Here is a 27,483-nt window from a genome sequence, read left to right on the forward strand (position 1 = left end):
GTCATTTTCCAACCCGCCATATCCTAACACAGAATCGCGGGGGTCTGCTGGAGCCAATCCCACCCAACACAGGACGCAAGGCAGGAACAAACCCCAGGCCAGGGTGCCAGCCCACCGCAGTCCTTATTATTCATTGCTGCATTATATAAATTATACTTCTGGCTGATCGTATATTGTTTGTGACATTGCCTTCATAACATTTTCAAGCCTTTTTTTATACAATGCAGGGTCTTGGGCAAGTTGGGCAGCCAGTCTGTTATGGCAGCAATGCAGGCCTGGCAACACGGGGAGATGGAGGGAGCGAAAGTGGCTTTCATCTTCTCAATTGAACTATCTCTCCTTCTCAGTTTCGGATAAAAAGATTTTCAAACACTTTGAAATACGTAACTGTATGGCACAAATTATGTACAGCTTTAATGTTCATTCATCTAATTCATATCGACTTCGTTTCAAATTTCAAAGCTGCAAGGAGTAAAACTGGTAGCACTCTGTCTTCATTTTGGAACAAACTTTTATAGTAATTTCTCCCTGTTCTTGTATCAGTATGTTAGTATTGATTTAATTTTAGTTCTGAATGTGCATTGTTCGTGAATTGAGCTTCACTTGACAAATAAATATTACACACCAGTAACGGCACCCGGCACGATAACATGCAGTGAATACACTTGACTTGAGCATTCCTAGTTTTCATCCTCTTTCTCTGTACGTTTAGCATTTGTTTGCTCAGAGGTTGAAGCGCTTGCTGCTTCCTGAGCAGCTCTTCTTGTCCACCCTAGTGGCCCACTTCTTCTCTTCTTTCTTCGGCATCTTTTAGCGTTAAAACAAATTAAGTCAGTGTTTGTGTTGCAATTACTTAGTATGTTTTCTTTAACCTTTCACTTAAGCTGCCACTTAAGTCTTCAATCTGCTTCAAGAATGTTTTAAGATATGAAGAGGTAGGGGAAGTGACGGCAAAAGTGGTAGGGATGAGAATGGCACCCATAGGCATATGCCACACGGCCGCCCTGCTGGCTGCTGCTGAGAGTTGATTCTACAATAAAGTAAAATAAAAATAAAAAGAGGAATAACCTTGGAGGTCAATCATCTCCCCGAAATCAGACAGTAGACGTAATGTAGTATTTGTGTACCAAATTTCAGGTCAATAGGTCAAACGGTTTGCGAGCTACAGGTGATTTAAAATCCTGGACAGACAAATGGACAGCCACGGTAGCTACAGTCATGGCCGAAATTATCGGCACCCCTGGAATTTTCCCAGAAAATGCACCATTTGTCCCAGAAAATTGTTGCAATTACAAATGTTTTGGTATACACATGTTTATTTCCTTTATGTGCATTAGAACAACACAAAAAAAACGGAGAAAAAAAGCCAATACTGACATCATGTCACACAGAACTCCAAAAATGGGCCGGACAAAATTATTGGCACCTTTTCCAAATTGTGGGTAAATTGTTTTATTTCAAGCATATGATGCTCGTTTGAACTCACCTGTGGCAAGAAAACAGGTGCTGGCAATATAGCAATCACACCTCAAGCCAGTTAAAATGGAGAAAAGTTGAATCAACCTTTCTGTTGTGTGTCTGAGTGTGTCACACTAAGCATGGAGAACAGAAAGAAGAGCAGAGAATTGTCTGAGGAGTTGAGAACACAAATTGTGGAAAAATACCAACAATCTCAAGGCTACAAGTCCATCTCCAGAGATCTTCATGTTCCTTTCTTCACTGTGCGCAACATAATCAAGAAGTTCACAACACATGGCACTGTAACTAATCTCCCTGGACATGGACGGAACAGAAAAACTGATAACCGAAGGATAGTCCGAATGGTGGATAAACAGCCCCAATTAACTTCAAAACATATTCAAGCTGTTCTGCAGACTCAGGGTGCAACAGTGACAGCTTGAAGTATCCGTCGACATCTGAACGAAGTGAAACGCTATGGCAGGAGAGCCAGGAGGAGCCCACTGCTGACACAATAACATAAAAAAGCCAGACTGGAGTTTGCCAAAATGTACTTGAGGAATCCAAAATCCTTCTGGGCGAACATCTTGTGGACAGATGAGACCAAGGTAGAGCTTTTTGGTAAAGCTCATCATTCTACTGTTTACAGAAAAGAACACAGTACCTACAGTCAAACACGGTGGAGGTTCTAAGATGTTTTGGGGATGTTTTGCTGCCTCTGGCACTGGATGCCTTGACTGGGTGCAAGGTATCATGAAATCTGAAGACAGCCAAAAGATATTGGGGCGCAAAGTAGGGCCCAGTGTCAGAAAGCTGGGTCTGCGTTAGAGGTCATGGGTGTTCCAGCAGGACAATGACCCCAAACATACCTCTAAAAGCACCCACAAATGGTTGAAGACAAAGCACTGGAGAGTTCTCATGTGGCCAGCAATGAGTCCGGATCTAAATCCCATTGAACACTAGTGGAGAGATCTCAAACTTGCTGTTGGGAGAAGGTGCCCTTCAAATCTGAGAGACATTGAGCAGTTTGCAAAAGAAGAGTGGTTGGAAATTCCAGTTGAGAGGTGTAACAAGCTTGTTGATGGTTATAGGAAGCGTTTGATTTCAGTTATTTTTTCCAAAGGGCGTGCAACCAAATATTAAGTTGAGGGTGCCAATAATTTTGCCCAGCCCGGTTTTTGAGTTTTGTGTGAAATTATGTCAGATTTGGCTTTTTTCTCTGTTTTTTTGTGTTGTTCCAATGCACATAAAGGAAATAAATGTGTATACCAAAACATTTGTAATTGCAACAATTTTCTGGGAGAAATGGTGCATTTTCTGGGAAAATTCCAGGGGTGCCAATAATTTCGGCCATGACTGTAAGAAGATATATCTCATTATGGGCAGCACAGTGGCACAGTAGGTAACGCTGCTGCCTCGCAGTAAAAGACCTGGGTTCGCTTCCCGGGTCCTCCCTGCATGGAGTATGCATGTTCTCCCCATGTCTGTGTGGGTTTCCTCCGGATACTCGGGTTTCCTCCGGGTACTCTGGTTTCCTCCCACAGTCCAAAGACATGCAGGTTAGGTGCATTGGCAATTCTAAATTGTCCCTAGTGTGTGTGTGCCCTGTGGTGGGCTGGCACCCTGCCCGGGGTTTGTTTCCTGCCTTGTGCCCTGTGTTTGCTGGGATTGGCTCCAGCAAACCCCCATGACCCTGTAGTTAGGGTATAGAGGGTTGGATGATGAATGGATATATCTCATTATTTTATGTTAACCTTTATAAATACCATAGTGACTTTGACCTATGAGGAAATATACAGTAGAAAAACTTGGGGGTTGTGAAGCCATTGGTGCTGGAGCAACAAAACAGGAGCTGTGCTTAGGGATGTGGGGTGGGGTAGGGTGCTGTCAGGTGTAGGTGGGGTTAGTTGTCTGAGTGTTATGATTTAGTGCAAACACTTAACCGTGACCACACTAACCCCGAACTTCCATTCAAAAACTGCTGTCCTAAAACTGGGCAGAGGTTATGTCCAGAAACTGCACTAACATCATGGCTGTGTGGCTCTGCAAATTTACAATACTGCTGCATTATGATACAGTAGATGAAGTATTTACCTTGTATGGTGATGATGTAAATAAAAAAAATAATTACTAGGGAGCTGAATAAATGAATACACTACTTTTATCATACCTTCATTATATACTAACACTCTGACATATTGAAGCGAGGGCAGAATTATTGAATAGTGGAGGGTGGTGCGATCCAACTTGTTTTTTGTGCCTTGAGTGGAAAACAGACACCAAAACTTCAAAAGAGTTCAAAATCTCACACCAATATTTAAGTTATGTTTAAACAAAACCAACAGAATCTGTTGCTTTAAGAAAATGACATCACTCAAAATTCTTTCTTGGGGTATGTAGTAATTTTCCAGTCAGCCAATTGTCTTAGGTTGAATTTACTCTAAAGGAGACATACATGCCTTTAAGCTTTGTGCACTTGTTCCTTATGACTCATAAAGGAATGTCTTAGGGACAACTGATTATCAGTGGAACATGTTGACCTCCAAGTGCCCTGTTATATATGTTGGTAAACAAACTCTGTATTATACAATAAGAATCTCAAACCAGCTGATAAGCATTGTGGCACTATAGTGTCATCCTTTGGGGATGACTCTCTGCCTGCGAATCAGGGTGACTTAGAAATATTAACAGCACTTTGAAATAAAGAATTCTGTGTGGAACAGGAGCTCTTTACAGCATACCTATTAGTCATTAGTTGCTGGATATCAAGTCCTTCGCAAACATGTTGTTTCATTACGTGGCAGCAAGGGGCAAACATGCACTATCAGTAGCAGTTAAAGACCTTATTATAACTGATTAGATTCTATAAGCGGGGCTGAAAAATAATCAACAATTTATAAATTAGTTAAGAGAATACTCAACCCTAAACTCTACTGCAACACATACAACTAACAATAATTGCTGGAATCCTCCTAAATGTTGCTAAGTTAAAGGTGGTCACAATGGAGGAATGGGAGCTCCACATCCATGTAAGAGACTCTCCAACATCTTAATATAAAATGTCCTCTTGTGGTTACATGTGGTGGAGACAGTTACTGAATTGAAAGGGATGATTAAATGAGCTTCTGTAACAAATATAGTTATCTATCTATCTATCTATCTATCTATCTATCTATCTATCTATCTATCTATCTATCTATCTATCTATCGCATATAGTGACTTTCATGTCTATCTATCTTAATACTTTTTTGCACAGGGACAATTCATGCTGGATGACTGTGTTTAATTGCATAAAGATGACTATTACTCTTTTGTTATTTGCAATAAATGATCAAAGGGATTGACAAACTCCACACCATTTGATCAAGAGAATCAGGCCAGGCAGCAGTATATGCACAGACTGAAGTGGGCCAAACAACCTACTCTCCACTCTTAAATGTGGGGCAGTAAACTACATATTGTCCAGGATTACAAAACAACAGCATATCAAGGGGACATGACAAAAGTGTTTGCCCTTCCTTTGTAACAGGTGAAATTGATTAAAACCTTAAATGTTAATTTGCTATTTCTCTTTTATATATTTTATTTAATAGACATTGTACTGGTATACAGTGTGAAATGTTACCTGTATGTGTATATACTTTTTATACTGTCAACTGTTTATATGGACATTTTACTATTTATTTGTATTATTTTGTATCTTGTATCAATCTATGTATTTTCCCTTCGATAAATAAATAAATGGATTGGAGAAATGGATGATCGAAATGTAATATACATTTGAATCAGATTAGCCAGTTTGTATTTACCAATAAGTTAATTTTTCTTAGTTTTTTTGTTATTTTTCTCTGTTAAAATTCCCAGAATCCCGTACACTGTTGATTAAAGACAGTTGTCATAAATTCATTTGCTACCGCTCTTAAATGATGGATAAGTACACTTCATAAAAAATAAATGTAATTCTCCATATTCCTTTTTATTGCTCACTCATTTCCTGAAAATACTTTTTACAATCAAGATTTTATGAAGCTGATGTCATTCTGGGATTTCATCAAGTATCAGGCAGGTACCAGCTTTCATTTTCAACCACCCTCGCATCGCCCTCTCTCAAATGGCACTTCATAGCGAGCAAGTGCTGGGGCGCTGTTTTCAATTCATTTGCACTGCTAGGCCCTTGTGGCGTAATGCCGTTGGGGCTCCAGCTTGTTCTTAATTAGGGGGACGACCCCACGTGTTTTTACCCCTAAACCGTTACACCTTTCTCTCCCAATCTCAAATTAAATGTCGAGTAAACCTCAGCGGGCTTTGGTCTCAGAGTTAAAGCATGAGCCTTTTAGAAATTGGGACAAATTAAATCGCCTCTATAAGAAAATCCACTGCTGATTTCACTACCATAATCTGCCTGTCGGGCTGCTAAAGAACAAGACAATAAAGCCTCTTTGTGTTCCAGCCTATTATTCCCTTTCGCCGAGAGAGGGGCGTGGCCGGTAAAGCCCCCCGGCTTTCCAGTATGGGCATCAAATGGTTTCGGCCGTGACTCGTGTGGGATTCCCCGCCCCCACCGAGCAGGAATTCCCGTCCCCACGACCCACCGAGGCACTTCGCCAGGTGAATTTTCTGCATCACAACGTTCACATTAGTCCAACTTGAGGCGTATATTCCGCCGTTTTCATTTCCTCTTGGTCTTGTAACGAATGCAAATTCCTTTAAACTGTGGAAAGAGTATCGTGTTCCGAATGTGAAGCCCGCTAATTGCTGAGCAACGTCGATGCCTTAGATTTAAAACGTATAGATGCACAGTACGGGATTACCTCTGTTTCCTTTCGGGTGGGGGATATCAAAAACGTCAGCATCCCTAGCTGACCTAGATCGGTAGTAATCAGTGCTTCGCAGAAAGAATGCCCAAAAACTCCAACTCCCATGTGTCTCTACGTTAATACTTCGAGTCTGAAAAGCAAGATTCAACTTAGATGGCCCAACCCCTTTCGTTTGCCATCGCCTATTGGCTCGCTGCAAGAAGCCGGAAAGCCTAAATGGTCAAAGTGAGTGCCAATCATTGTGGCGGAGGATCAAGTTCCCCTTGGTATCCAGTTGCAGTCTGTGGGAACTGGCTACAAAGAATCAGGAGGCTGCGTTGGGTTTCATTGTTTTAGCCTGATACGAACCTGGGGGATTTTACTACTCATTTTCTGCCTTAAGTTTCTTGGGGCTTGTTGTGTTCCTCTTGTGCCGGCTTCAGGATGATGAAGTTTAGGTTTCGGAGACAGGGGAACGATCCCCAAAGAGAGAAAATTAAGCAGGACCTTTTTGCATTTAATAAGGTGAGCAAACCCCCAAATCGTTTGTAGACGCTTGCGTTCTTGTTTTACGGACTCCCGCCTTGTAACAGTTGAAGTCTTGAGGCACATTCGACGCACTCAGCGTGACAGGCGCTGCTGGTGAACGCTTTTTGAGCGTAATGGGCCTGTAATGTTGAGCGATAAACTTCGAGACCAGCTAGCCCTGCGCTCCACCATCTAACGGTCCCAGTACTTCCAATGGACCGTTGCTTCTGCCGTGGAGGCGTGTGCTTGGCTTGGGGTGTATACTAATGTTTTGTATTTTAGTTCGTAATTAACAATAGCTGTGAGTAAATTTTAGTTTTGTTGCACGGGTAGAGTTTGGCAGTTGCAACAGATGCTACACGCTGGGGGCGGGTTGCTAGACACTTTAGTAACTGGAACGAAAGCACTGGGGCTGTGCCCGTGATGAAAACTTTTGAGACAATCGTATTCAGCTTTCTCGACCGCGGATTGCGGGCGAACAAACGCAACGATAGTTAACCAAAATCCTATTAAGCAGTTAAATTCTCCACGTCGGCTACAAACTGAGCAAAGTGACAGCTGAGCTCGCGCACCAGATTGAACCATCTGGCTTCGGTGTTATTCCCAGGGCATTGCGAGGCAAATGAAGGGTGATTGAAATGAGTGCGCATTTACTAGAGAAGCGAATGCTGGTGGGAAGTCTCAGCACATCCATTCATTTTTTGATTCCTTGCCCCTTTCCGGAATAGAATCGCGGTGAGCCGCTGGAAAACTCCTGACCATCGAGCGCAAGTGAAGGGCGGCGAGCCCAGTACGGGACGCCAGTCCCTGGCACATCCACGCCAAATTTTATGTCGCCAGTTTATGACAACTTGGAAGCTCACGATCACAATAGTGTTTTTTTTTTAATCCAGTATAAAATTAGCACAGTGCTGAGCCTATTTGAGGCCAACTGTTCACTGAAGAAAAAATGTGATGAGTGGGAGCAAGTGGTGGTCCCCAGGAATTCTGGGGGATGTAAGAAGATGGCATAAATTGTTAAAATCTAAGTCGGGGACGAAAGGTGCTATGTTAAAGATCGAAAATCTAGAGCATTTGGTGACCAGTGCTAAACTCGGCATCTCCTCTTATGGGTAGCTTAGCGCTCTGTGCATCTATCGGGGATTGTAAAACATTAATTTTTATATTCGGTCTGCGCTTTTTTTTTTTTTTTAAGAAAGCTCCAAAATCGGGAGTGTCTGTTTGGTGGCGCCATGTAATGATGAGCAGAGTTTTACGTTGGTCCTTCTGGCAGTTATTTACATTCAATTGTGATTGATTTCTGAAGATGACAATACATATTATGGAAAGTCTTTCATATTCTTAAATGGCTAAACCCGCTAAACAGATGTTAATTTACATCTTCTAAGATTAATTCTGTGGAAAGCAATATCGATAATGTGCACCACGAAAGGCGCTATAAGAAAAGACTTTATGTAACGCAGCCAAAGCCATGGCATCTCTACGCCTTTACACCTTTCTTCGCGATCGTGCGGATGGAGTGATGAATATGCATTTACTATATGTCATCTGTTCAGGTCATAGTACATCATCTGTTCAGATCTACATTTTTGTAATCCATGTTTTGTTAGCAATAATAATTACCAGACAGTAAGCATAACCTACAGCTGTGTGTGTGCGCGCGCATGTCGCAGTTATACTTCTGTGTGTTTGTTTATATGACCTAATTCAAGAAAGTATTCAGAAGTTTTAACATTTAAGTAAGACGTGCCCCTCCCCTCTTGATCAACTTAACAAAACGAGAAAGGAGTGTAATGACAGTTGGAAAATCTGCATTTCGTCAACCATTTGTTTCAAAGCAGATGTTTATTGTGATGACCCAGTTGGGATCTTTTTGGACTGTGTGGACTCTAGCCTTGTACAAATTGCCAAGATGAGGTTACAGAGTGACTAAAGTTTCAGACTGCGGTTGTTTGATGAAACCCTTCCCCACAGGAGATTTCCCCAAGCACAAATCACTTTCCTGTTCTGAAATCCTGTGGGAGATGGAATCATACTCTTTAGTCCCCAGAGCCCTAGAAGTGGGGGTGGTGTGTGTGCATTTTGAAATCAGTCAGGAGTGCAAAGACTGCCTGAATGGTAAATAAGAGGTTCAAAGGCGTTTTACTGATTTTTATTTATATACTGTTACTTTTTAAGCTGTTGGTGGCTGCCTGGCTGATTCCTGCACTGTCTTTCACCTTCAGCCAGCCAGTTGTCAACTGTCAGCCTAGGATTTTGCTTAAAATAACAAGAGTGATGGGGGCTTTAAAGTGTACAGTGTATTTGGCTGTAACAGGATTTAGAGATAAGGCTGACCAGAGGAAACTAATGTGTTGACACAGAAATGTTTACTCATTACGGGGCACTAATTGCTAAGGTGACAAGGATTCCAAATTTAGTGGGTGCTCAGCTTTAGATGTGGCCAGGACTAGTGTGTTTGACCTTGTGTCTCATTTCTCAACATTCACAGACTTGGAGCTTCTTCCTGTGAAAAAGAAGCTTGTATCACTTTACATTGCTTTAAAATCTGCTCAATGCAAAAAGCTTCATTCAACACTGTTGTTATTTTATTATATTGTTGATATGATTAAGATGTCTGTTTTCTCATATTCTGTAACTTAGATTTACTTCAGGGATAACAGCTTTGCATAAAGGCAGCTCAGTCTTTCCTAATGGAAAGACAGACTTGATCTGTGGATAATCTAGAGAGACCAGCATTGAAATCGTATGCCATTAGCTGGCGCTGCATGACCTGGAAAAGCAGCCATTCAATTCCAAGTGCTATGCCCAGATGTCTTTCTGTAGATTACTATGTTACACCTCATAAGAATAGAAATTGAGGTATACAAATTAAATATTCATTATTAATTTATTTTGCAAACTTTTGTAGTCAAGGTGACTTGCAACAACTGAGAGATACATACAATTGGTTACGTTTCTTTTATTTTCCAATTGGAGCACAGGCAGGTGAAGTGATTTATTTGCTCATGGTCAAACCTTCTCAGTATTGGGATTTGAACCCACAGCCTAATGGTTTGAAGCCTTAATCACTGTGCAGTTCTGCCTGTCTATTTATGTGTTGGGGTCAAGCCAATGGACTCTCTTTGGAGGATTTTAAGTGAAACTTTTAACCCTTGTATAAAAAAAACCTGGGTAACTAGCAACCTATAATGTCATGTTTACTGCTCTTGCAGGATCTTTTGATACAGTATGTATACAGTGCCACAGATATAGCTTTTTCATTTCATCCACAAGTCACTACCAAACATTTGCCAAAATAGTTTAAAGTTTTTTTTTTTTATTTATTAATTATGATTATTCAACTAAAATATATAAGGGTTACTTGCAACCCTGAATGCTGTATAGTGTCAGGAATTTTGTATGTGCATTTTTAAATTCTGCATTTGTAAATAACTGCTTTTCAGATTTCTTGGAATCTCTGTATATATCTTCATTATGGCTGTGCTTTTACTTTGCTAATTTTGGTTTTTATTTATTGATTTTTATTCAAAGAAGCAACATTCCATATACTCAAGTCAAACTTAACAAGCCAGAATTCAACCCCCTCACTCAACAGAGACAAGAGCCAACAGTATGAGCAAATCTTTAAAAAATGATGAAGAAAGGAGACTGTCCCTTTCTCCCCCAATATAAATGCTTATTCTAAGATTATTATTTAGACCTTGGCATACTTTAAAACCAAATTTTGAACAGGTGGTCTGAAAATCCGACCCCAACCCCGACCCCAAATTTTCAAATGATATATAACATCGGTTACCTGCTGACTTATAACAGGAAGGCTGGGATTCTTCCAGCTGAGCAAGATAAGTCTTCATGCTAGTAGTGTAATAAAGGCAATCCACTTGAAACCCATCCAGGAGTACACTGAACACTGCTGTTAGTGGGTTAGGAGTGTTTGTGAAACCAAGGCTATCTGATAAGAATTCAAAAATTTTCTGTCCAGATTAATCTTGATTTATGCCCACCTAAAACATGTGGCTCAGTGAGGCCTGAATGAGTTTGCAATGTTCATAGATTTGAATCTTGCTATGGATAGATTTTAGACAATTTTAAGAGAGATAAATGTGCTTGATATAAAATCTTAAATGGAATGATAGGACATTTTGTGCGTATGGAGCTAGAGTGTATTCTATGCATGGCTGCCTTCCACTCCTTTTCTGAAATTTTAAATGAAGGGTCCTTTCCCCATCGAACAGTGGGATCTCTGAAAGGAAGAGACTTTTAAAAATGTTTTTATATATTATTGAGATGCTTTTTAAGTCTTTAAGACTGATCAGTATTGTCACAGGAATAGAAATGGGTGGGAGGTGTGGAATATTGGGCAGGTTCCTTTTTAGCAGAGTTTTTCTAATTTGAAAGCAGTGAAAAAATGTTTTGATGGGTAGTTAAATGTGAAGCATAATTGTTCATAAGCTGCAAAGATATTATCTATATATACTTATACTAAGTGTTTTAAATCTAGGCCATTTTTCCAAACATTAAATACTGTATAGGTTTGAGAGGCTAGAAAAAGATGATTATCATGTAAAGGTGCAACAGATAAAACCTTCTGTGCCATAAAGTGCTTTCTGCATTGGTTCATTTTTCTGAGTGATTGATGGACAATTGGATTATTAATATATTGATTATAATTTGTATTTACTGGGGAACAAAGCGGGACATATAAAGAACAGCAAGATTTTATTTGTATTGCAGACCAGGCTTGTATATATTCATCAATTTGTGTCAATGTCCATGTCTTTATAGCTTGTATATTTGCTGCCCAGTAATAAAATGTAAAAGTTAGATAGTTCCATGCCCCCTTCTGCTTAAGGTCGTCGTAGAGTCACCCTTTGGATACGTGGATATTTCGAATTCCAAATAAATGAGGTTATGTCTAAATCTAATTTCTTATAGAACTTCTTATTAATGTATATGGGAATGCTTTGAAACAGAAAATGAAGCTTGGAAAGGGTGTTCATCTTGACAGTATTTATTCTCTCTGCTAGTGTGAAATTAGGAATAGATCATCTGTTCACATCTTGTATAATTTTTTTCCATGCAGATAGCAAAATGTTGTTAAAAAAAAATCTTTATAGTTACTTGTGATATTTACCCCTAGGTAATTTGAATGATCTTTTAGAATAAATGGGACAGTATCAAGTCTTAATATTGTGTGCAATAAAGTTCACTGGAAAGTGCACTTTTATTTAAATTAGCTTCGAGTCTAGGTATCTTTGAAATTCTGCTAGTGCATTGAGGACAACTGGTACATAAGCTTGTGTGTCTCATCTATATAGTATCGTATCTTCTGCATATAGTCATTATTTTCTTGTTCAAGTCTTTCTGTGGTAATTCCCTGTGTGTCTCCAATACATTTTGAAAGTGAATGGACAATAGTGATTGCAAATGCAGTGGTGATAGGGAACATCCTTGTCGAGTACCTTGTTCTAGTTTGAAGTAGTTTTGAAATAATGTTAATACAAATGGAGGCTTCTAGACTGATATAAAGTAGTTTTAATCCATGCACATATGTTTGTGCAATGTGATGAACAGGTATTAACAATCAACCATGTCAAACGATTAAATAAAGTCTTTGGTATGTTAGATTTTATGGGTGCGTATATTCCATTAAACTAACGTCAAAGATTAGAAGCGAAGTGTTTGCCTTTAACAAATCTGGTTTGGTCTTGTAATACAAAAGGAAACCCTTTCTCAGTCCATTTAGCAAGAACTTTGGACAACTTTGTTGTCTCTAGCTTATATACATTTGCATATAATAGTGGAACTAAAATATTTGAAATTGTTTTATAAAATTCCACTGGGTAGCGATCAGGGCCTGCTGCTTTCTCACACTGGAGTGAGTTTATAGCGTCTAATTCTGGGAGTGCCAGGGTATTATCCAGTTCCTCTGCACTAAGAATTATTGAGGCATTTAATAGTTTATAGAGAGAAGAGATGAGAAAATAAATGCTGTGATGCTTGTCAGTACATCAAGCCCTTGAAAGAGTCCTGCCTTTGATGGCAGATTAGTCAGATTAGCATGCAGTGGGGAGACAACAGAGTGAGGCAGTGCAGAGTGATACTTCTGATGTCATCAGGTCCTGAGTGTTGTGGTCAGGGAATTGTAACAGGACAGATAAGGATGAGGAGTTTATAGGTGAAGTGTTTATAGCTGAATGGAGGCAAGCCACAGTACTTGAAAGAGCTTCTTGCAGAAGTAGACAAACACAGGAGATGTCAGATATGTCTAGTGTGACTAGACCACAAAATAATTGATCACTGCTGTACGATGTGTCGAAATCCATGTTGCAATGATTATAAAAATGTAGCTATGGTCTCTGATTATTGTGCCGAGTAGCACAATATAACTGTATAATATGTTGTCCAGGTTTTGTATGAAATATTTAAAAAATAGTTTTAAAAGATGTATAATGTTCAGGAAAGAAGTATTCAATTTTTATGCACAGTCCCTGCTCTCTGAACAATCTCTGATTTCCCCTCATCCATAAACTTTTTTGTCACCTTTTTTTTTTTCCTTTGGTCAGAACTTGAATGTACACAAGATAAATTTTTCTATATTCAACCTCTCTTACCCACTTGGTGTGTTCTTTTTAAATACGAGGCATGCAGTATAGCATAGTAGTGAAGGTGTTGCCCTCAACTCACTGGAAGACCATGAACAAACCACTTTTAGCTGCCTGTGGTCAAAGTTTAAATAAACTGTTAAGCACTGCATAGCATTGGTTTGCTGTGTCACAATCCCAGCATCCTAGATTTGAATCCTGGTTTTGTAACTTTTTGCAGTCTTCACCCTAATCCAAATGAAGTGTGAGCAATGTTAATAAGTGACCTCCTACAGATTTGTATTTGGTCTTTTTTTGTATTGGTGTATTCTTGTACAGTTAATAAATATAATGGGGGTACAAAGTGAGTAAGCAAATGAGTGAATGTGCAGTGGACTGGCATTTTCACTAGTGTGTGTCCCTGCCACATGCCCGATGATACTAGGGTGGGCTTCATTCCCTGTCAGCATTAACTGGCTCAGGTAGATTTGGAAATGGATTGGTGTCAAATTAAACTATATATGAGGAGGGACCCAAAAATATATATTTTTTTAAATTCATATTTCCCTGAACATTTCCAAAATGTAATTACTCTCAAAATACTCTCCCTGATACACAATACGCTTGTCCCACCACTTTTTCCATTGTTGAAAACTGTTCTGCAAAGCTTGTAAAGCCTTCAGTGCCTCTGTCGTTTGCGTCTTGACTTCCTCTACATCCTGAAAACGCTTTCCTTTAGGTCCCTCTTCATTCTTGGAAATAAGAAAAAATCACAAGGTGCAAGGTCTGTTGCAGTAGGAGCGAAACCATCGTCATCCCGTTTTTCCATGAGAAACTGCCACACGTTCAATGCTGTATGGGTGGGAGTGTTTTTATGATGCAGAAGCCACTTGCCTGGTCACCACAATTTGGGTCGTTTTGTCAACACAGCATCACACAATCACTTGAGCACGTTAAGGTAAAAACCCTTGCCTGGTTCAAAGCTTCTTCTTTGAAAGCCTCTTGAAGCATTGTGACAGCTTCTGCTGCTGTTTTCCCCTAAAGGAAACAGAACATGTTGTAAACACATTATACTTTTAAGTCAGCCATCACAAAATCGACAGACTGTAGCAGTGGCTCACTTTCCCCAGGAATGCTGCTTGGCCAAATGATGCAGAGGGCAGAGTACATGCACCTAGCCAGCTAACGTCTGAACTAATGCTCCACTAGTCTCGCAGAAAAAAAAATTGTCATTGTTTTTTGGAGTTCCCCCCCATATAATGTATTTATGTATGACAGAAACCAGAAATTAGTATGGAACATAAATACGGTGGGGAGTAAATTACAATTGAAACACCCTACCCCTACTGTACTCCTCCAATATTGATGTCATACAAGGAAGATCAAGTAGCATTCAGGTAATGATATGTGTTTTTTTTTTGTTTTTTTTTTTCTTTTAAGTAGAATCCTGAAATTTTGCATAGAAGATACAGAATGCTGAATGGGGCATTGTCTCTATCTGTAGTGTGCAGTTTCTGGCAGATTGGATTACAAAGTGCTCTGCCCCATTGTGTAGATTTATTAGCTTGTTTTGGTTTCTGCCTGCACTGGGATCAGTGATTCTAACAAAAAGACCATCTAATGATAATTGTTTAAGGAGAAGTGGGCACTGCCCAGATGACAAATGAGAATCCTTTTGCATATATGACTTGCTTTCAAAAAATCTCTCTTTACTGCTGTAATTTACAAAGTATGGATCAGTATGCCCTGCAACCAGGCCATTTCCTTGTGTTGGTTACATGTATAGAATGCTGTTCTTGTATACTAGCCAAAGTACATGGCATTGCCTAGGTATAAATAATTGGAGAAAAGCTGTCTCTTGGAAGTTCAACATGGCTAAACACAACCCACCATGAGTTTAAAAGATGAACTTTTATGCAAAAGCATTGATACAGCGATTTTTAGATAAGATCTCACTTTGATCCATTGAAATGTTAATGCATGCCGCTGACAATTTCCTCCCATACACCTACACACTCCTTCAGCACACACACCTACCATGGGAATTGCAGTTCCTGCATTCGGCTGGTTCTGCCTGGTATGACATAGAGCCTATATAATTGGACCAATGGTAACACCAATGCAAAATTTTATGAAAAATCTGTTTTTGTGATTGCTGAACAGATTGTGGTTTTATTTGTATAGATTTTCAAAGTGGGTGTTTTTTTTTGGTTTTTTTTTTTCTCCTGTTGTCAGCATCGATTTGGGGATATTAACATTTTGTTTGTGTGTATTCAAACTTGCTCAATGCATTCTACAGTATAATCTTGTGCGTCGTGTTTCAAGTGAAGTTTTTGGGCAGGATGTCACAGCTGACCACATGTGAGAGTTGAGCTGGACAGGCTGTTGATGTAAATAATCGGTGTTCAAAAAAGGAAATGCTAAACTGATTTGCAGATATGAGGTTTGAGGGTGACGTGGAAACAGAGTAGGACCAATGTGAAGCTGCATGGGTGACTCTGCTTGAAAAAGATGGTAGACTTCTGGTTGTCACTTGAAGCAACCTGCTAATCACATGAAGCACTCAAGGGGAAAGAAACTAAATAGCTGTTTGAAATGATTTGGTTATCTACTGCTTATTGTGCGGTGAGTGGCTAGTTAATTAGGTACACCTATCTAGTATTGTGTCATTCCTCATTTGGGCTTCAGAACAGCAGAAATTCCTCCCACTATGGTTTCTTTGGGATACTGGCTATGTTGTTCATTAATGTTGTACCTTGTAAAAAAATGATTGTGTCTCACATTTGCTGCAAACTGGGTGGCTGCACTATCTTGCTGCAAACATCCCTTTCCACTTCCTCCCAAAGATGCTTCCGATGCTATTGAGGTCTGGGATCTGTACAGGCCACTGAAGCAGTGTACACTTGCTGTCCTTTCTCTGGGACCATTTATTGACAAGTTACATGCCTTGCGAGATGGTGAATTATTATTCTAGTAGCATCCATCTGAGTGTGAATAAACTAACCGTGAAGAGAAGAGCTTGGAGGGCCATGATACTCGGGTGTACCTTATTATTCAGATGTTCTTCAGTGGGTATCAAGGGACTAAATGCCTGCCAGGAAGATGTTACACATGCCATGACGCTGCAACCACTGGCCTGTTCTAATGACACTAAACTAGATGGCTCTTTGGGCTTGTGTTGCTGGTGCCCAGTACTAATCCTTTCATCAGTGCAATACAGTGGAACTTGAATTCATCTGATCAAACAACCTTTGTTTCCATTCTTCAGCAGTTCAGTTTTAGTGCTTCTGTTCCCACTGGAGATGTTGTGTTATGTGTGTGTGTGCATGTTTTGTTTTTCGTTGACAATATCCACAGTTGGCATGGTGTTCAGCCATTATCTGTCATTTGAGACAGTCTGATATGATGTTATGCATTCATTGCTGACACTCTGTACACCAAACTTGAATTGCCAATGATTTCCATGGTTGTAGCCAGTCTGTCTGTGTTTTGTTCTCCTTTGACCCCTGTGATCTACAAGTCTTTTTCTTCCACAGGATCGCCCATTACTGTTTATTTTTTTATTTTTTTTTGTTTGCTTTTTATACCATTCTTATTAAACCCTTGAAAAGGTTGGGAGTGAAAAGCCCATAATGACTGCCATTTGGTTTATGCTACGACAAGCCTACAATGCCAACTATCATACCACATTCAAAGTCTCAAAGGTTACTCGTTTTTCCCAATTCCAATGCTCCACAGAATACTAACTGATGCTAGAAAGTTTGGTCGGCATGATTCATACCACACATCACTAGCAAGTGGCATGTGACTTGATGGAATGCAGAATTTGAACAGAGTTGATGTACAGTATAGCTGGTAAACTAGCATCTTAACAATTTAACATTAACTTTCATGAGTGACAAGGTGGGGCCTTTTTTAGGTACATTCTGAAGAACATACAATATGATTCTTTTATTGGGACAGTGTCAGTGGCATGGATAACTTTGGTTTATTGTATATTAAATGCACTTACTGAAATTGAAGTAGCCGTTTCTGTATACTGTAGTTAAAACATAAAACCTGACAGCTGTTAAAGTACTTGGACACATTGGCTATTAGCTAACTAAACAAGTTTGGACTGAATTTTCTTATTTGTCACATTTTCTTTTCTTCTGTGTTCTGACCTTTTCAGCTTTTCTGTCTCAAGGAGCAGGAATTTAATTATCAAATTACAATCATGCAAATATGAGCTAATTACTTGTGAGGCTGAGGATTTTCTCTTTAAGTTGCACCCTGACACCATTTTGAATACATTTTTATGTGAAAAAACATTAATGTTAACTGATGTGCCCTGACATGCCTTATTTTTAATTAAGGAATCTGACAATCTCTACATATCAAATCAGATTATTTTTCACATATGGATTATATGTATACCGTGTAATATTTTGTAAAATGTTTAGAATTGGTGTTTGTATCCACCTGTTCTTTAAACCTTCTTAATTGAGTTTTTTAAATTCCCTCAGCATTGTAAAGCAGGTGCCACTCCTGGACTGATTCTAGCCCATTGCAAGACACATCCATCCATTATCCAACCTGCTCTACCCTAACTGCAGGATCACAGGGGTCTGCTGGAGCCAACACAGGGCGGAAGGGCAGCAAACAAACCCTGGGCAGGGCACCAGCCCACCGCAGGGTGTGCACACCCCCAAGACACATTCATGTGATTTTTTTTTTTTTCTTCTTAATTTTTGTCAGTTCATATAAAGAAAACTGATATGCCATTGCCTCCGTTACCCAGTGTTGCAAAAAGTCACTTGATCTGCGCCCCCACCATATTCCCTTGTATTGTAGCTTATCACAGACTATTATACCTTCCTCCATAAAGAGAACACATGGAATTCTGGTACATCAAGAAGTAACACATGGTATTGGCCTTGAGGCTGTTAGGCATTTGGTCTGTGGCTAAATTGTGTGTCTCCTCATGTCCCAATTAAATTGTTCAATCATTCTTTTTCTGATCCAGCTTCTCCCAGCCCAGTGATGGGAATTGGGAGCATATGGTACAAGTCAGGCGCCAATACATTTCAAATCCAGTACATGCAGTCATAATAGGCAGTTGGCCAGTACACCATTAAGAGAAGGTATGGCTATCCTACAGTCCAATTAGTGAGTTGGTCATGTCAGTTACCTAAGGCAAAATTCCTGTAAAGATTTTACTCTTGTTTACTTGGCACTAATAATCATTTGTATATAATACATTTATTTGTGTTTAAGAATGTTATAAACCTAGATGTTTTGGAAACGGTTTACTGGATTCATTAATTGCAAATGCACATTTCATCTATTTTCTGGTGTATATTATGTCCTTTTAAGATAACAGGATATGTCTGCAACTTAAATCGTTGGTTAATTTGCAATGTACAGCTTCCTTCGCTGAACAATCTGTTTGTTACTATGCATGCAGTTGGCCAGAAGAATGGTGTTGTGCATATTAAACACAACAAGGAGTAGTATTGAATACAATACAATAGAACTTCTTCACTGAGTATGGGCGCTGAGTGCTGTAAACAATTCTCAGTTGAAATAGAAGTATAGATTACATTAATCACTAAATACAGATCTAGTGTATGTATGTATGTATTGTTACAACACAGAGAGAATAAGTTGGCAACTGATTAAACACAAATGGAAACTAACAATTATCAGTCCATTAATTAACTGATGAAGGAGATAAAAATTGTAAAAGAGGAAGTCAGAAACAAAGTCACAGTTCTGGATATTTTGGCCAGCAAGATGCCTACCCTCTCCTGGGTTATCTTTGTGCTGAAGGTCCAATCTGATGGAGAGTCTTTCCATACGCAGGAGAGCAGCCTAGCAATAGAACAGTGGCACCAAGTTCCACATCCAGATACAGAAAAGAGAAACAGAATAGAAAAAGGCTAGTAACGATTAGTAACAGTCACTCTGTTGTTGTTGCTTCAGCGTGCTGAATAATTAGTCCAAGAGCACTTCCAAATTCACCCTAGAAAGCTTGTAAATGAGCTTCCTATATTCAAGGAAAGTGTGAGCAATATTTTTGACCTTTGGATATGCATGTATAGTTGGTCATAGAAAACCAAACCCCTGATCAAAAATGTGCAGACAGAGGTGTCTTCAGATTATTTTCCCATTGTAAAGTTGAGGGTGAAAACTTTTTGACATGGATCATCATTGGGGGTCAGTCAAAGATCCAATAGGCAGTCATCAGAATAGCATCAATTTTGTCCTCCGAAGAGGTTATTTAAGGATATTCCTTTAGCAAGGAAATTAGTCACTACTGTTCTTTGGCATGTAAAAGGGGTGATGATATTATTTATTTATTTTGATAGACACATTATGCCATGCCAGAATTCTTTAGTGATACAAAGTATGACAACACATATACAATGGAAGCATTCCCTAAATTCATGGAGGCTGTTCCTCCAAATCCACCTCACAAATCCAATGTTTCTTCTTTTAAGTTCCACCTCTTTGGAGCCTACAAGGATGCAGTCTATGGGGAAACAGCTCTGGAGTGATGATAAGGTTATTAAAGCAGTGTCTGTGAATGCAGACTAGTACAAAAAAAAGAGGCGCATACTATAGTTTTTTGCTGTTTGAAGTTAATGGAGATTGTGTGAAAAAGATAACGGGTGCAGAACATGAACCTAGTTATCCTACAAGTATATCCAAATCATCCTGTAGCAAGTTATCATCAAAATAATAGTGCTGAAAAACACTGAGTAACATGTGCAACTTTTTTTTGAATGTGTGTTAATGATTAATGTTCTCAAAGTGTATGGCCTTGGTCAAACTTGCTTGCAAGTTTATCACTCTTAAGCTTGTCTGAGATTTGTTTTTTTATTTTATACATCCTGTCTAGACTGCATAAATCATTTCTTCTGTAGTTCATTAAGTGTGAGGCATAGTATGGTGCCGTAGTGGTTAGTCCCTCTACCTCAAAACAATACACATGAGTTCAATTTGTTAAATTGTTTATGTAGATATTTCTGACTAAATTTAACTGGTGTGAGCTAATGCTTCTGTAAAGTGTGTGCAAGTATACTGCCATTATATTGTGCCAATGACTATGTAATGTGAAATTATCTACACTTTGTTAGTATGCTTATAGTTTTTGTCATGTGTGTATTTATTACCTTGTTAAGTGTACTTGGGTTATTATAATTGTTCTTTTTATTTTAGCATTTTTTAATCTGCTGCTGTAACTCTGAAACTTACTTTGGAATTAATAAAGTATTTAGGTAGTGTTCTGTGTGGTAGACCATGACTCAATGCTTAGCGCAGCATCAAAACTTGAGTAAGCAAACCTTCCAGTATTGCAGTGTCAATCACACGCAGACCTCTCTGAATTATTCTCCACAACCTTGCAGAATATTCTTCATGTATTTCAGATTAGATCAGGACACCCAAAGTTGATTTTTTAGATGCTGTTGATAGAAAGTTTAAAAGTAAGGGTGTTTTCATAGTAATATGGTACTTCGGAGGACCATCACCTTCTAGAACTTCTGCCAAATGGCTTTTTGGCCTTTCTTTGTGCCGCACTCTGCAACTGAAGGTGCTTATGAATTGTTAAGCTGTTGAAGTCAACAATGTAGGTGTTTATTAGGAAGACGTTGTGCTGGGGAAGTCTTGTGAAAAGTTCAGGTTAGCGAGGTGTTGAGGATAGCGCTGTGTTGCTGTATTTTTCCCACATAAATTGGATATTTAAAATGGGTCTAGTGTTCTGTTAAAAGAAAAAGTATTTCTAAGTCTGCCTGTGGCTCTGTTGCCACCCCAGCTTTATCAGGTTTTTCGTCTTGTATTAAAATGGTTAATAATTTATTGTCAAGCTTGTATGTTTTGTACACTGCAGTTTACAACTTTTAGTTTGCTACCATTACTGTGTGTTTTTGGTAAGTGAGTGGTCAAGACTGTCTAGAAATGCTCCTGTTTTGTAAGTTGTTGATAATAAAGGGAACTTTTCACTGAGTAAACTTTTATAAAGACCAGAGAGCAGTTGTGATTATTTTTTTTTAAGTCTTCCCTCTTCTTCTTTTTTTTTAAAAAAAAAAAAACAGTAAATCAGCTGGTAAAGGGGATAAGCATTCTGCGGGCACCATTACTAGATGTTTAAACATGAAACATTGAACTAAAGTAATCCTGAGGATTTTTTTATATTGTATTCTATATGGTATATAAATTATCTAACATTTTCTCCCCCCAGAAGTAGGCCCAAATTTTTAAATGCCTACATAAGTAATGATTCACCCCTTCCTTTAAGTCTCTCTTCTAATCTGTGCCATTTTCTTATCTATGTGTCAGTGTGCCCCTGACCTGCCTTGTATCCAGTGCATCCAAAATAGGTTTCAGACGCTCACATCCTTAAATTAGATTACATACTGTAGGACAGAAAAAGGACTAATGTGTGGATATGTTGACTTGAACTGAACTTTTTCCTTGCCCACTACTTTTAACAGTTTGACCCAGTGAATGTAGAGCTGGGCTAAAAAAAATAATTTTATTCCAAGACCTTTGCTTAACCTGTTTTTTAGAATGGTATCTGTACTATTGTTCATAAACTATATTTGTTTGTTTTAAAACATACAAAAAATGAATAGTCTGATCAAATGGGTACTGGTGTTTCTAACAGTAGTGCACTAAGCAGAATCCCCCACTGTTTACATCTGAGAATACCAGTGGATCTTGAAGTCTCCAGTATGTGAATTATTGAGCTCTAGCACTTTTGTTATGACTGGAGAACATGGACAAATCTCAGCACCGACCGTTCCCACATGTGTGTCTTTGCCTTTGTTACAGACTGTTGAACATGGATTTCCTAACCAGCCAAGTGCACTTGCCTTTGACCCAAAACTACGGCTGATGGCAATAGGAACAAAATCGGGAGCAGTCAAAGTGTATCCTTTTACATTTTATGTCCCATTTTACTTTTGCCTTTACTATCCTATGGCCATGTAACCGCAAGATAAGGTAAGTCTGCTTTTAAGATTCTGCATCTGTGGATTAGACTTCAAGTGACATCCATATGATAGTATTTGACACACATTCCCTCAATTTAGTACTGATTGGCTTTTTTCTTTTCCCACTTCTTCTCTCTAACAGAATATATGTTGGAATAGTTTATTCCCCTTTTCTGTACAGGATTATTAATGCTCTGTTTCTCTTCCTTTTGTCTTAACCATTTTTTTTCTGTTATTGGATTAAAGTTGAGAAATTGTATTAAATTAATTTAAATGCCTCTCTAGTAAGTGATCGTGAAATGATAGTGGCTGCTACTTCACAGCTGTTGGAATTGGTTTTCTGTTGCTGTCCCAGTAGCTATCGTGTTAAAGTTTTCATGCCCTTGTGATTACGTATGTAGGTTTCTCCAGGTGCTCCCATTTCTTCACACAGACCTGCAAACTGGATTAGTTTAGATTTGGGTGGTTTAGGAAAAAATAAATATCGCTCTATATTTAAAAATTCTGATGGCTTCAGTGGATTCCATTGAACTGTATTTTTGTGTGAACCTTTTAAGACTGAAACATACTGTTTTAGTAAATGCACTAATTGTGTACAAAAGTTTGCCTCTTATCTGTCAATGCCCGTAAACACTCTGCTACTCAAATGATTCAAATGAATTCTATGGCAGATATTAATCTCAGTGCAGTTTTCTTTCTCACTAACTTTGCCTCTGCCGTGCAATCCTAGTACTTTTTCTTGTCTTCCCTTCTGGCTTTAAACATGCATACCTTAATCTAGTGCAGAGTCATGGATGGCTGGAGCGGGCATCAACTTACCAATCAATATGAAGAGCACATCACTTTCAGTAATTTTCACAAAGGAATAGACTCACTTTTACACAGTTCATATATGCTAATACATAAAGACATTGTCTTTAAGACACTAACTATTACACCGATAGCAAATCACATTTTCTTTTTTCTTTTGCATGCTTGAATGTGCATGTTTTTGATAGGATATTTTTACTTTTAAATGTTTGCAGATTTTACAGTAATTTTTAGCATACTAGAAAAAAATGTTTTCTCGTGTTTTCTCTTCTCTCTCTAAATTCATGCACCATAATATGTGAGTGGATATCCTTTTAACAGGCCAGTGTACCACTCCGTGTTGCTTAATGTCTTGCTACCTAATGTTGACTGCTGGGATAGGCTTTGTCTCTTTGTTTCAAACATATGATGGGTTGAAGAAAAAAACACAGTAGTTTGATTTTTTTTTTCCTTAGAAGTTGCATACCAATATTTCTTGGTGTAACATTTGATACAGCTGTTCTGTGACTTTGTTTTAACACCACAGGAGACTCTTTTATAATTGTATTCTGGATTAAGTCACCTTCCTTTTTTTGAGAATATTCTCTTATGTTAGTGCTATTTTAAATTTTGACATGAATTTTTTTGGTGGTATTTTTATAGCCACATCAGCAAGGAAAGCCCTGCATAATATAAGCATCTAATTGCTATATACAGTCCAAAGACATGCAGGTTATGTGCATTGGCGATTCTGAATTGTCCCTAGTGTGTTCTTGGGGTGTGTGTGCACCCTGTGTTGGGCTGAAATCCTGCCCAGGGTTTGTTTCCTTCCTTGCTCCCTGTGTTGGCTGGGATTGGCTCCAGCAGACCCCCATGACCCCGTAGTTAGGATATAGCGGGTTGGATAATGGATGGGATGCATGTCCATATTGGCGGTTGTCTTTCTTATTCATAATAGTGTTGCACCCACCACTCCTTCTCAATTCACTATTACTGCTGACTGGCTGTAATTTGCAGTGTGCTCCATGAATGACTATGGCCAACCATTTCTGTTACCTACAGCTCTTATTTTCTCATATTGTAGTTGCTTGAGTTTATCTTCTTTGTATCTTATGTTTATTTGTATACAATACTGCTTTAAAGAATGTTTGACAAGTAGATCTTCATATAACTTCTGCAGTGTGTTTGGGACAGAATGGATTGAAATTTTGTGATTGAAATTGGTTAAAGCACCCTAAACTTCGGGGTGAAACTTTAACTCTTAACATTTTCCCAAAATAAATGAACTTTGTTTTTTTAAAAAAAAAAAAAAAAAATCCTATAATTTGTACAGCTTCTAAATTTGTCGTGCAGGTCAGTCTTGATCTATCATTGACTTTAGTGGATTTTCACTGCGTTTAGGAACTTTTTTGCTCTCAACTCAAAACATCCTAAATGTCATTCTTTTAGCCCAGAATTGTAGAGAATTCTAGTAAAGTGCCCTGTCACAATTTCTTTAAACAGTATATATAATTTGTAAGTGTTTAAAATAAGAGCTAACACACACTGATACAGAGAGTGTAAAATTTGCAGCACTATATTCATACATACATACATACATACATAATCTTTTTTTTTTTTGTCCATTATGTATAAAATAAGTGTTAAATAGTGGCTTGATACACACATGTTCAGTGGTAGTTAGTCCATTTTTGACTGACATTGTGGTCTAGCGTGTAAAAAATCGAATTGTAAATCTGCTGATTTAACGTCTCTGATTATGGGCCGTGTATTTTGTATAGCAGTGTTAAACTCTTTAGAATGCTGTTAAGTATGAAATGAGATATACCATTTAGGCTGGTTCAGTGAAGACCTGAATTTATGGTGCTGAGGAGACTGGGAAGTTTAAGTATGTGTCAGAGACATACAGTATATTTGATGAGTTGGCTAGGGTTTTGATGGCTCAAGAGAATGGTGAGGTTTGTCATTCGGATCTCTGTGACTGGAATCTAGCAAGACAATAGCGTGCTGTTTAAATAGCTGTGCTCATGCAGAGAAGTAATCTTTTTAGTGGTCATGGAAGATGTGCTGTTTCCCTAGATACAGTATTTTTTTTATACGAAAGGGAATACCTGCTAATTGTTGGGAATGCTGAATCAGCTAATATTGTCCTGGCTGACATGATGTAAAGATCAGCAAATATTGTTTCTGTCAGAAGACATTCAGTATGTTGTGTGCTGAATCAACCAACATTCAGACAGTCTGGACTTAGTATTTAAAGATCTTCACATATTGTTATGTGAATGGGGTCCTTGTGATAATGGTTGGACTGTCCTGAATTCCTCTCCAGTATGCAATTAATAAGTCATGAGGTGGTAGACTTAGTCACTGTGGTGATGTCAAGAACGTTAATGGAATGGCATGCTGTGTTCTTAACAGTGTGTGCAGCCGGTGATACAGATGGCCACTCTGTTCCAAGCCTGACTCTGCCCTGGAGAAATGATTTCCTAGAGCTTCCGCTGTTTTCTTACTTCATATGTTAAGACGTTGTGGTGTGGGTCATTGAAGATCAGTAGGACCTTTTCGTTCAAGAATTAGGTGTTCAGTTATAGGGGTTTTTATGGATGTTGAATGTTGCATTTGTGGTTGGGGGCAGGGGTAGGGGTAAAGGCAGACATTTCTGTGGTGATTGGAGGCGGTCTTCATTCATGTGATAAAACATTCTTTACGGGGGGTGGGGGTGGGAGTGATCATCTGACCTGCATAGGATTGCAGTGTTTCTGTGGACAGCTGTAAGCATATGAATGGCTGACTTTTCACCTGCTGGTGTCTAAGTAAGGGGTGGCTACAGGGCTAGGCCTGGTTTACTCCGTATCATTTCGGTGTTCACATTCAGAAGCCTTCAACCAAGAAAAAAGCCATTGTAAGTCAACTGATGGGATGAAGCAAAGCTTCTTTTGTTTCAGACTCTTTTCATGTTGGTGTGGCCTTGGTCTGCAAATAGTCTAATGAAGTGCATTGTGCAGGGGTAGAACAGATGCACAGAGAAAAGATAATAAGAGTTGGTAACCAATTCTATTACTGGTGCGACAAAGCAATAGAAGCATGCCAACAGGAAAATCTCCTGTGCCCTCTACTGTATAAACTTTTTTACAGGAATTGAAAGGTTAACATTGCAGCTAGGCAAGTGCTGCCAGAGCAGACGCTCGACACAGACTACGTAAATTACCTGCTGCCGTGTGGATCTGCACTTAAACTGCTGTATAAATATAAGCTGCTGCATTTAGTTAGAATGTAATTACTAAGGACAGGCTGTCGAGCTCCTGGAAGATAATCACACTGTCCTACCTAGAGATTTATAGAGGCTTGGCCCAGTAAGTTGGTAGGCGGGGAGCAGGTCTTTATTTTAAAAATAAAATTGAGTTTTATTTGCTTTTTGTTCAATATCCCAAACTCCTTGTTTAATGGTATGTTCAGTAGTTTTTTTTTTTTTTCTTCTTCTCCTAGTTTATTTGACATGGGGACAGCTGTGTAATTTCCCCTTCTGGCTGAGATGTGAAGAGGCGGTTGTTTGGAAGGGATAGAAAGAAGGGAGGTGTGTGTGTGTATAAAGAAGAGTGATGAGGTGCTTTCTTAAAGTTTGTTTTAATGGGGGGTTTGATGACTAGGTTTAGCTTTGTGAAAAAGGCGGTCATGAACTCCACAGGCAGACTGCATGGGTACCAGCTGTTTTCCGTGTTGGCCAAGTTACAGCAACATAACCCTTTCAGGAATTTGTTCGTCCTTTGCCGTCACAAGACAGCAGATTGTTTTACTTTGGTGTTCTGCTCCAGTGTTCTGTTTTTTTAGAGACTTAATCAAGGTGCTCCCCATTACATCAGTGGGGAATGAATGGTACCATGTTAAAAGTTTAATGGCTTATGATACTGAATCCAACATGCTTGTTAGAAACACAAGGAGTGGATGTTGGGGGGATAATAAACTCTCAAAATCTGAAATCTCAGCCTTAAGTGGAGTTATTGTATTTTGTCTTGGTTGTTTTGCATATGAATATAAGTATGCACTTGCATGCAGATGTGGTATTTATTTTCTGTTCTTGGCTGTCAGTGCTGCAAACCTCATAACAAGATAACTTTTTGTTTATTTCACTTACCACTTCATACATGAATGTAAAAGTTGAACTGGAATGTTCAGTTTGAGCAGAGTTATTTCAATTGATTAAATTAAATGGGGTTAAACCACAATGCCTGGGTTTGTAAAAGTATATATTTGGTTAACATAACTGACTTAGTAAAACAAAATAAATTTGTTTCACTGTTTTAGTTTTGGGAATACATGGACTAGAGATTTAAATGCAGGACTCGCTA

General features: G+C 38.8%; 1 protein-coding gene across 1 annotated transcript in view; it reads left to right on the forward strand.

Moving 5' to 3' along the window:
• Nucleotides 1-6,535: 6,535 nt before the first annotated feature.
• Nucleotides 6,536-27,483, forward strand: part of llgl1 (LLGL scribble cell polarity complex component 1) — a 96,043-nt gene continuing 75,095 nt past the window's right edge. Inside the window, exons 1-2 of the mRNA XM_039776237.1 lie at nucleotides 6,536-6,780; nucleotides 22,188-22,285. Of these exons, the coding sequence (XP_039632171.1) occupies nucleotides 6,700-6,780; nucleotides 22,188-22,285 (179 nt within the window). The 5' untranslated portion in view covers nucleotides 6,536-6,699. The remainder of the gene's footprint in view (nucleotides 6,781-22,187; nucleotides 22,286-27,483) is intronic.

The sequence above is a fragment of the Polypterus senegalus genome, chromosome 13 (genome assembly GCF_016835505.1).
Source record: "Polypterus senegalus isolate Bchr_013 chromosome 13, ASM1683550v1, whole genome shotgun sequence".
Taxonomy (NCBI): Eukaryota; Metazoa; Chordata; class Cladistia; order Polypteriformes; family Polypteridae; genus Polypterus; species Polypterus senegalus.